Source organism: Chelonoidis abingdonii, chromosome 1 (assembly GCF_003597395.2).
Source record: "Chelonoidis abingdonii isolate Lonesome George chromosome 1, CheloAbing_2.0, whole genome shotgun sequence".
Lineage (NCBI taxonomy): Eukaryota > Metazoa > Chordata > Testudines > Testudinidae > Chelonoidis > Chelonoidis abingdonii.
The window spans coordinates 148,426,863-148,438,567 of NC_133769.1; the positions used below are offsets into that span (position 1 = coordinate 148,426,863).

The 11,705-nt window shown below is 45.9% G+C and overlaps 2 protein-coding genes across 2 annotated transcripts in view; one reads left to right on the forward strand and one right to left on the reverse strand.

Moving 5' to 3' along the window:
- LOC116833757 (uncharacterized) overlaps window positions 1-11,705 on the forward strand; it is a 660,803-nt gene that overhangs the window by 422,425 nt on the left and 226,673 nt on the right. The window lies entirely within an intron of this gene.
- LOC116820769 (uncharacterized) overlaps window positions 1,874-11,705 on the reverse strand; it is a 292,353-nt gene continuing 282,521 nt past the window's right edge. Inside the window, 5 exon segments of the mRNA XM_075069689.1 lie at window positions 1,874-2,967; window positions 2,969-3,180; window positions 3,548-3,661; window positions 6,372-6,498; window positions 8,968-9,050. Coding sequence (XP_074925790.1) covers window positions 1,942-2,967; window positions 2,969-3,180; window positions 3,548-3,661; window positions 6,372-6,498; window positions 8,968-9,050 — 1,562 coding nt within the window. The 3' untranslated portion in view covers window positions 1,874-1,941.

Here is an 11,705-nt window from a genome sequence, read left to right on the forward strand (position 1 = left end):
CTATAACGTATTACCAAGGTTCAATACTGCTGTTTTGGTGGGGCAGCGCTGGGGAAGGAGGGTTTGTTTCCATGGGGTGGGCAGCGTTTAGGGTGGTTGTTCTGGGGCAGCTGGGCAGTGCTGGGGGGGATGTGTTTTGGGAGGGCTAGGCGGCATTGGAAGGGGTGTTTCGGCAGCACTAGGGGCGGGGTTCAGTGGGACTGGGGGAGTTTCTGCCCTCAGCTTTTTTGGAGTAATATTGCCCTTGCCGCTTTACGAGTTGTGCAGACCTGGACTAAACCACAGACTCTGGACTCAGCATTCAAGTATCCTGCAGTCTGAATTTTGAATCTGATACATTCCCTCCTTGGTTACCATTGTCTGCCCAGCATGGAAGTGCTTCTTGTCCAACAAGGCAGCCAGATTGGGAACCATAGGCATGGAATGGCTCTGAAGGAATCAGCTGTTTCCCTCTGTGCTTCATGAAACTTTGGATCCAAATGGTGAAAGACAGTTGTTCCCAATTTAATCATGGCATCCTTTAGGAGTGTGACCAATGCCACTTAACTAGGGAGCAGGGTTCGAAAAATAGTTTACCTGGGCCACAGATCAACATAGCTTCCATCTCTGGGGGGAAAATCAACCAGTAAGTACCTGCAATTTCTACCTGAGTCCTTATCAAATCTTTGACCTTACTTGGAGTAATTTCATACTTCTCTGGTGTAGAATTTATTCACCAACTACACAACAGATCAGTAGCAATAGTGAGGAATAAAAGGGCATATTTGGGGGAGTTATTTCTTTAATCTGGTGGCACAGATTTAAATTAGGGACTAAATTCAGGTGCGGCTTAGAATCTCTGTAAGACAGCAAATGTCAGGTATCTATTAAAAATAGGTATCTATCTGCAGCTGTATCACATTCAACATGGATTTCATTTTCTACATATTTGCAGCATCTCCCACGGGTGAGCTGAAGAGAAATGTCACTTCCATTTTCCGCATCTCTACCTAGAAAGGGACTGCATTTCCCAAATAACAGGCAACATGCATCTGATTACAAAGAAGATCTCTTCAGGAGCAACCTCCTGCAGGGCCTGGGCCACAACTGCTTTGGGAGCCCAATGCATGGGTATTTTGCTGAGTTACAAGTCATTTGCTAGGGAATCCTCTTCCCAGCCCTTTAGAAAAAATATTGACCTAACCAACTGAACAACAGGGGGACTGGGATGGTGATGGGGAATAAGGGAATCCCTCTGACTTATCCTATCTTCTTCTGTTGTTACAGAGGGTGAAATGATCTTTCTTCCTATCCTGCCCTGTTCCTGCTCTCTGTTATAGTTCAATATATTTTAAGTGAGGAAAATGGTAGTAAAAATATCTGCTCTTCCGTCCAACCTCAAGAAACATCAGACAACTGGGAATGAAACAATCTGTTTCAAAAGGGGGAACTCGATGACTAACAATTGCTTTGAAATGGGGGAACAATATAACCGTGAAGCTCAGGGTTTGTTTAGACTAGGAAAATTGATAGAGTTTAGGTCAGGTCAAGGGGAAAGCTAACGCCAAACACTGCACCTGGGCTGCATCTGCTCTACAACTATAATTGTCTTTTTACACCAAGATCACTAACTTGAGCAGCCAACACCATGTAAGGCACAGGTTTGCCTCAGCGTACCTTGTCAGGATCAAACCTCCGGGAGCTGATGAACATTCCTGGCTGGAGGGACACACACTCCTACAACTCAAAAGGAAAGGAGTTGATAGAAAATATCACAGAAGCGATCTCAAAGATGGGTGAGCTGCAAAGGGCAGAAGCAGGCAACTCATCTGGGGGAGCTGAGATGGTGCAAAAATCACAATGTCGGAATTAGAAAATGTGATTTTATTTTTATTATTTAATTTTGCCCAGCCCTAATCAAAGGATTTATTGCAGGTCTCTCTCATGTGGATTCTCCGATGTCTAATAAAGTTTGAGCTCTGATTGAAGCTTTTCCTGCGCTCTTGTGTAGCGCAGGTCCCCTTGGTGGATTCTCTGATGTCTGATAAGTTGTGAGTGCCAACTGAAGCTTTTCCTACACTCGGAGCAGGCGTAGGGCTCCTCCCCTGTGTGGATTCTCCTGTGTGCGCTCAGGGCAGAGCTCTGATTAAAGCTTTTCCCACACTCAGAGCACATGTAGGGCGTCTCCCCTGTGTGGATTCTCTGATGTGCGATAAGGGTAGAGCGCCGATTGAAGCATTTCCCGCACTCAGAGCATGTGTAGGGCATCTCCCCTGTGTGGCTTCTCTGGTGTGTGATAAGGGCAGAGCTCTGACTGAAGCTTTTCCCACACTCAGAGCATGTGTAGGGCGTCTCTCCTGTGTGGGTTCTACAATGTGTGATAAGGTGTGAGCGCCGATTGAAGCGTTTCCCGCACTCAGAGCACAAGTAGGGTGTCTCACCTGTGTGGATTCTCTGATGTCTGATCAGGCGTGACCTCCAACTGAAGTTTTTCCCGCACTCAGAGCACGTGTAGGACGTCTCCCTAGTGTGGATTCCCAAATGTGTGATAAGGTTTGAACTGTGACTGAAGCTTTTCCCGCACTCAGAGCATGTGTGGGGCATCACTCCTGTGTGGATTTTCTGATGTAAGATGAGGCCTGAAAGATGAACAAAGTGTTTCCCGCACTCGGAGCATCCATAAGGTTTCTCACCCATGTGAATTCTCCTATGTGTGATAAGGTGTGAGCACTCATTGAAGCTTTTCCCGCACTCGGAGCATGTGTGGGGTGCTTCTCCTGTATGGATTCGCTGATGTCAGATGAGGGTTAAACTATCAATGAAGCATTTCCCACACTCAGAGCATTCATAAGGTTTCTCACCCATGTGGATTGTCTGATGTGTGATAAGGGCAGAGCTCTGACTGAAGCTTTTCCCGCACTCATGGAATATATAGTGTCTCTCTTCCAAGTTGATTCTGTCGCTTGTTATAAGGTCTGAGTGGCCACCTTAAGTTTTCCTCTGGCCTCTGCTGAGTCTCACAGGCTTTGGCTTTTTCTAGGACTGCACAACTCCCAGAAACACTCCCTTTCGATCTTTCTGATAACGTTCCATGTGGTTCTCCTTGCTCAGCATCTTCCTGATGGGGTTTCTCCTCCTCATTCTGACTCACTATCCCATCACCTGATGGGAGACAGATAGAATCCAGATATAGGTCACTCCCTGTGCCAGAAAGAAAGTCAGTCTCAGAGAGAGGAATGGAAAAGGGATGAACAAAGCAAAATATGTGTGGGAGAGATCAAACCTATCAGGAGCTGATTTTCTCCAAACCCTTCCCAGAGGACAGAGGAAGGGATCAATTTTGGTCTGTATCTCACCAGAACACTCAGGGGAAAGCAATATCGGGGAGCGACCTGCTGCCAGTTGTCAGTCAGAATAGGAGGGAAGCCATGAGTGACATCTGACATAATGATTCTACATCTGCAGGGAACAATCCTGAACTTGGAGAGCTCACAGGGCCTTTGTAGGGAATCCCAAATGTTTCCTGCATTCCCAAACAGTTTTTGAGTTGGTTTAACCAATTCCTCACCTATGCAGGCAGCTCTCAGGAGCACTTCTTTCTCAGAGCCCTGGAGGTCCGGGACCCAAGGCTCGTCCCCTCGTTCCAGCTGCGAGATCACATCAGGTTTGGAATTTGGAAATCCTACTCCAGACAAAGAAAAGGGAGGTCAGTGGAATTTGTGGGATACTTGTCACAAAGAATAGTCCATGGTTTTAACCCCAGCTCATTTTTAAGCAGTAACATCCCAAGGCCAGCTTCCCTGGCTCAAAGTGATAGGAGAGTTATTATTATTATAAATTATATTCATTACCTGAGTGCCTAAGGGCCAACTAACAGTGGGTCCCCATTGTGCTAAGCAAAGTACAAACAGAGAATAGTAGCTGGGCCATTCCCTGAAGAATTTACAATCTAAATAGACAAGACAGACACAGAATGGGGGAAAGGGTAGAACCCACTGTTTGAATATAGATATGCAGGCCTGCCTGTAAAGCCTGTACTTTAAGAAATATGGGGTATTTTTATCAGTTTGTCGTTATACCCTGTAACTAGCTAAGAGTCAAAATCACAGTCAGCCTGTCTATGGGCCTTCTCTCACTAGGATCGTCTGAGGCCTTGTTCTCAGGCTAAGGCCTTTGGCTAAGCAGCAGGGGCAGCCATAAACTGGAAAGTGAAGGGCCACATCTTAACATCCCAGTCACATGAAATAAGGTCGTATTGGGGTGTTTGGAATATGATTAAGTTTGGATAATACCCATCACCATCACAGAAAGAAACAGATCTTAAGGTGGTTAAAGAAAACTTAGTTTGATAGCACCCTGTCTGGCAAGGAATCACTTATCAATTGTTGTGGAACACTCATTTCTGTATTGTTTTATCTTTATGGCCACCACTTTTATATTGTTAATTAGTCTGGTTCTCTAATTGTTTCTGTCTGCTGTATAATTAATTTTGCTAGGTGTAAGTTAATTAGCGTAGTTGGATATAATTGGTTAGAGAATTATGTTACAATATGTTAGAATTTGTTGGTTAAATTTCAGCACAATGATTGGTTAAGGTATAGCTTAGAATATTACTCTATAAACAGGAGAGAGAAGAAAAACTGGAATCGTAGATTCTATGAATCATAGAATATCAGGGTTGGAAGGGACCTCAGGAGGTCATCTAGTCCAACCCCCTGCTCAAAGCAGGACCAATTCCCAACTAAACCATCCCAGCCAGGGCTTTGTCAAGCCTGACCTTAAAAACCTCTACGGATGGAGATTTCCACCACCTCCCTAGGTAACCTATTCCAGGGCTTCATCACCCTCCTAGTGAAACAGTGTTTCCTAATATCCAACATAAACCTAAACCTTCCCCACTGCAACTTGAGATCATTACTCCTTGTTCTGTCATCTGCCACCACTGAGAACCGTGTAGATCCATCCTCTTTGGAACCCCCCCTTTCAGGTAGTTGAAAGCAGCTATCAAATCCCCCCTCATTCTTCTCTTCTGCAGACTAAATAATCCCAGTTCCCTCAATCTCTCCTCATAAGTCATGTGTTCCAGTCTCCTAGTCATTTTTGTTGTCCTCCACTGGATGCTTTCTAATTTTTCCATGTTCTTCTTGTAGTGTTGGGCCCCAAACTGGACACAGAACTCCAGATGAGGCCTCACCAATGTCAAATGTTTGCTAAGTGGGGGAATGGGAACAGGAACCGGGGACACGGGCAAGGCTCTGTGGCATCAGAGCTGGGAAAGGAGACACAGGGTAAAGGCTCCACGGCATCATAGCTGGGAAGGGAACACTGGGGAACAGACTGTATCAGTGTATAGAGACTGGTGTGAAGGGGTTTGGATTACATCATCTTATAGATGTAAAAATTGTACAGGCTACACCACCGCCCTGTGACATCATCAACAAAATGCCCATTTGTGCCTGGGTAGCCACCCTGCTGTGGGAGGGAGGAATGCAGCAAGGACTCAGGGTCAGTGGCCAGCATCACTGTGCATAGAGATGGGGAGGTTATATGGGGAGGGGAGTAATGAGTGGGAGAGGGAGGTCAAGAGTTAAAATAATAATTTGGGGGGAAGAAATGTAAAAAGAAGTTAAACTGAACAGAAATAAAACTAGAGTGTGGGCTCTAAAGCAACAAGGCTTTGGTAGGGATTCGGGCTTAAAGGTCTGGGATCCCCCACAGCTCTAGATCCCCAAAACCCTCCCACTTACCCACCCAGCCCACTTCCTGGGTGCCCCTCCTCCGCACTCCCCTCCCCTTCTTCCAGTTACTCTCACCCACCACCACCTCCCGTTACCTTGGCAGCTTCATGTGTTCCCTCTTCTCTCATTACCTCATCCCTCCCGGCTGCCTCTTAGTTCTAACACTGCACACACCCTTCCCATGTCCTAGCACCCCAGAATTCTCTAGTCCTCGCTGTCTCCTCCTCTCCCACGGCTGTTATCCCGTTACCCGTGGGATCCTGAATGGCAACATTATGTGCTTTCCTATCAAAAGAGGAGCTCATCTGACTGTCACACAAGCCATACATGAGTCATACACCTATTTACCCAATATAGAATTCTACAGGCAGCATTTTTTCCTCTTAAAATGAGGAAAAGGCATGACAGCTACAGTTATTAATGTAGTTGCTAATGTAGCCAATAAGGATGCATTCAATACAATGTTAAAATGACTGACGGCACCAAAATTTCACATGTCCCAAAATTATATTAATGCATGAGATATAAGGCAAAAAAAGGGGGGCAAGGAAACTTGTCAAAACTTGTATGATGAATAAAGGTATAAAGTTATTACTACTCAGATTCTTTAGACACCCCACAGCTTCTAATAACCCAGGGGACAGGACTCCTTACTCAGCAAGACCACCGTCTCATAGTTCTCCTGCATGACATCCCTGTAGAGGGCTCTCTGAGTGGGGTCCAGCAGAGCCCACTCTTCCCTGGTGAAATACACAGCCACCTCCTTGAAGGTCACCGGCCCCTGAAAGAGCAAGAGTCCATCACTCAGTACCTGCTGCCCCACTCACAACCCCACTACTCACGGAACAGCAGTGCCAGGTAAATGGAAGCTCCGGGATGCACGTTAGCAGAGTCCCACCCCACCTTGCCTAGAGCAGCCAGGAGGCATCAGAAGATAGAAAGAGAGAATCTTTGTGTCTCTCAGCTGACAGACGGAGGCAGGGTCTTCACATTTATCACATACTTACTAACCAGAGCTTGATATAGGAGATGGGGCTGTCTCTGGGCCCTACTGGTGTCTCCCTGGTAAGAATCACAACACTCTCCAAATAAAATATATGGAAGAAAGGGGAAGTCCATAGTAAAGAATATAAGTTAGAAGGTTAGAACTGTAGAACATTTGTAAGGAAAGCTATCAGAAATCAATGACCAATTAATGAAAAGAAGTTTTTAAAAGTATATTAAGTACAAAATTAATCCTAACAACAGTAATGGTAAATTACTAGATAGAAATGGCACAATTATCAAAATAATGCAGAAGAGGTAAAAGTCCTCAATAAATATTTCTCTCCTGAATTTGGAGAAAAACAGATGATGTAACTCGTATCATAAGATGTTGATGATGACACTCTTTCCACTACAACAAGAAGTCATGAGGACATTAAACAGCAGCTATTACAGTCAGACATGTTTAAAGCAGCGGGTCTGTATAACTTGTATCCAAGACTTTCTAAAAGACCTGAAGTCTGACATCTATACTCGTCAAGATAATGAAGCAGCCAATACTGGATTTCATTCACTAATAAAGAATCAAAGGAGGGTAATATAATTAGTACCCATTACGAAAGGTTTAGAGAAAACAGATCCTATCAAACTAACTGGATATTCTTATTGGATGAGATCAAAAGTTTGGTTGCAACTAATAGTATTGATGTCATATACCTAGACTTCTGTAAGGCATATGACTTGGTTCAGCACAACATTTTTATTAAAAAAAACTAGAATGATACAGCAGCAAAGAATCCTGTGGCACCTTACAGACTAACAGATGTATTGGAGCATCAGCTTTCATGGGTGAATACCCACTTCGACGGATGCATGTAGTGGAAATTTCCAGGGGCAGAGGGGTGTGTGTGTGTGTGTATATATGATTTGCTGAATATGATTATCCTCTGTGTGTGTGTGTGTGTATATATATGATTTGCTGAATATGATTATCCTATGTATGTACATGTATCATTTTCGTATCTGAAGTTATGGATATTGACTATGTATCTGTATTCAAATGTGCTTACTCTGGGTAACACCCACAACCAGCCTTTCTGGAATAACAATGAAGAAGCCAGACAGTGCTGATGGCTCATCAACAAAGATGACGGACCGTGGAAGAGCTTAGCTTTTCTCTGAATGTTTCAGCCAGCCTATGAGTCATGGCTACTATGACTCAGCAGGGCATGCTAGGGCATGTGACCAGACCACATGACACTGAACACCATTTTGTTACCTGTATTTTTCCATAAACTGGACTGGGAACTGAGTTTGGAAAAAGAGTTCCCACCCATATAGAAAAGCTACCTAAGGTGGGGTGTGACATCATCTCTTGGTCTCATTCCTCATACAACAGAACTCCTGGAAACACCTGAGGAACAAAGACTGAACTGGGGGAAGTGCTGTTTCCAGGCTAAAGGGATTTCTAGCCTGTGTATGGAAACTTGGTGGACTCCTTCTATCATCATTCAGGGTGAGAAATTGCTAATTCAAATTCTATCCATCTAGTATGTTAGGCTTAGTTTGAGTTTTGGCTATTTGCTAAGTAATCTGCTTTGATCCGTTTGTTATCACATATAATCACTTAATCTATCTTTCTGCAGTTAATAAACCTGTTTTATGCTTTATCTTAACCAGCGTATTTTGAGTGAAGTGTCCGTGGAAATCTCAGCTTGGTTAGCACAAGCCTGTTGTGCATATCTTTCCCATATTGAGAAGGCGAAGTATATTAATGAGCTTACATTATACAGATCTCTGTGTACTATAAGATGGTATAATTCCTGATTTACACTTCAGCAGGTATGCAAGGTTGGGGAGCTGGGAAATTGGCTGTTGTCTTCTCTCTCTCCTTGAACGGTTTTGGTAAAGCACTCAGGTAGCTTAGTTGGGTGCATGGCGCCATGTGCTGTCATGTTGGTGATAAGAGGGTCCAGAGAGGCTGGGAGAATCTCCAGCAAAGCAGTGAGAGAAGGGCCAGCCCAGCTTGAGGGTTAGAGCGCACAGCGGTTCCCAGAAGCCCCCCAGACTGCACCCTGGGGGTGACAACCCATCACACCCTAGATTACACTAGTGTCAGCAGGTTTGTCACATCCTGTCCCTTCCCTTTCTCCACTCTAGATAGTTCCTGTTTCCCACCACCTTTAGCAGCTCCCACCCTTGTCTGCATTTACTGCTCCTCTCCCTCCAAGCAGAGCCCACCACCAGCTCCCTGATAATCCCTTACCTGAGCCAGCTCCATTGCAGCCATTTCCTTCCTGCTGGGATGAAGGAATGATCTGGAGTGAAACATGGATGTTATTCTGTAGCCTGCCAGGGTGAAAAGGGCAAGGTGTAAGAATTCAGACAGGGCTTTTGTCTATTCCACAAGCCGATTCCCCCCAGGTTTTCCCCTGCTAATGGACATTCTAGGTTCTGGCACACTGTGAAGCACAGAGCGACCTTACTCCAGTGGAGGCCTAGCCCCCTCCCACCAGGGTGTAACCCTCTGAGACCTGGTGAAACCCTCCCAGTAACAGTCTCTCTGTTACACTTATCAAGTTTGCGGACAATACCAAGCTGGGAGGGGTTGCAAGAGCTTTGGAGGATAGGATTAAAATTCAAAATAATCTGGACAAACTGGAGAAATGATCTGAAGTAAATAGGATGAAATTCAATAGGGACAAAGGCAAAGTACTCCACTTTGGAAGGAACAATCAGAGGCCAGAGATCAGAATCCATGGAGTCACTTTGGGGGATTCTCCCTGTCATTGTCCCCAAGGCAGCTGTCTCAGGTTTACAAAGTTGTTTGATGCTCCAGCTTTTATACAGTCTCTCCTGGCAGTGCCCCCTTTCATGGGCTGGGCCTAGTTTTAAGTTTTGACAAGCGTGACCCCGGAGGCTCTGAGACTGGGCCTTCTTGCCGCAGCACATCTTGTTTCTTTCTGTGGCTCCCCAGTGAGTCCAAATGAGTAGATATGCCTCATACAGACTGTGAACGTAAGAGCGGCCCCCTACGTCAGAGCAACGGTCCATCTAGCTCAGTAGCCAATGCCAGGTGCTTCAGAGGGAATGAACAGAACAGGTAAGAATCAAATGATCCATCCCCTGTCACCCATTCCCAGCTTTTGGCAGAGGCTAGAGACGCTATCCCTGCCCATCCTGCCTGTGACACTGGCAGATGAGGTGTTAGCTCTTGCAAAAGCCCCCCATGTCTTAATTGAACATGGACAAACGCATAGCTGGAATCAGTCCAACTCACCTGTGTTAGTATTGTTAAAACAGGTATTAGAATTTTAATAAATGTGTTTAGACTTTATTGAATGCTTGAGAGATGCTGCCTGGGTTAATATCTGACTAGTTGTATTGTGAGCCTCTGTGGTTCTGTAAATCACCAGACAGGAGAGAGCCTTTACCTATGCGAAGGGCTGATTGGCAACAGAATGCATTACACTCTGCCTGGTAGGAGAGGTCCATCAACACCAGATAGACTATTATAGGCTTTTATATGAGGAAACCAGTTATTGTGGCCACGTGGGCCATGGAGCTTTTATAGCATGTTCAGAGGGGTAGGGGGGCTGCTCAGGAAGAAGAAAGATTGAGAATGCCTGGTGGAAGGGACCATCTGTCACAAAGGTGAGCTCACCTGCGTGGTGAGATATATGGGATCACCCAAGAGGACTATCTGTGACTCCATGTTAATGCTGTTACAGAGCCTGAAGCGTTTACACCGGATACTTCGTTGGTGAAATCTCCATACAGACCTCACAACCAATTTGGGGTTTGTGCCCTGCTTCTTACCAGTCTGCCTGAGGCTGGTGGTCGTGCTCTCGAGTCACTGGAGACAGCGTTACAGAGACTTATGGGCCAATGCCACCAGCAGCAATTTGCAGCAATGCAGAGCAGGCTTTACAGCGACACAGTGTAGGCCAAATGGTCTGTGGACTCAGGCCACGTCTACACTACCGGATAAATTCAAATTTGCTTAAACCGATTTTATAAAACAGATATTATAAAATCGGTTTAGCGTGTCCACACTAGGATCATTAAATCGATTGTGTGCGTCCATGGTCCAAGGCTACCGTCGATTTCAGGAGTGGTGCACTGTGGGTAGCTGTTCCACAGCTATCCCATAGTTCCCACTTCCGGGTTGAGAGCCCAGTGCCTGATGGGGCAAAAAACATTGTCCCGGGTGGTGCTGGGTACAGCCTCACCCCTCCCTTTGTGAAAGCAGCAGCCAACCATTTCGCGCCTTTTTTCCTGGGTGAAGAGAGCAAACGCCATAGCACAGCAAGCATGGACCCTGCTGAGACCATGGACCCTGCTGAGATCAGTAACGCAATCTGCAAGTTGTAAACACCTCGCGCACTCTCGTGCTGTCTATGCTGAGCCATGAACTGCAAATTCAGGAGAGGGGGAGGGAGGAGGAGGAGGAGGCAGCTACGACAGCGCACCGACGAGAGATGATGACGACATGGAGACTGAATTCTCCCTAACCGCGGGACCCAGCATTTTGGAGCTACTGCTGGTAATGGGGCAGCTTCTACCCATTGAACGCCGATTTTGGGCACGGGAAACAAGCACAGACTGGTGGGACCGCATAGTTTTGCAGGTGTGGGACGATTCCCAGTGGCTGCAAAACTTTCGCATGCGTAAGAGCACTTTCTTTGAACTTTGTGACTTGCTTTCCCCTGCCCTGAAACGCCATAATACTAAGATGAGAGCAGCCCTCACAGTGGAGAAGCGAGTGGCAATAGCCCTCTGGAAGCTTGCAACTCCAGACAGCTACCGGTCAGTCGGGAATCAATTTGGAGTGGGAAAATCTACTGTGGGGGCTGCTGTGATGCAAGTAGCCAAAGCAATCGTTAAGCTGCTGCTACGAAAGTTTGTGACTCTGGGAAACGTGCAGGTCATAGTGGATGGCTTTGCTGCAATGGGATTCCTAACTGTGGAGGGGCCATAGATGGAACCCATATCCCTATCTTG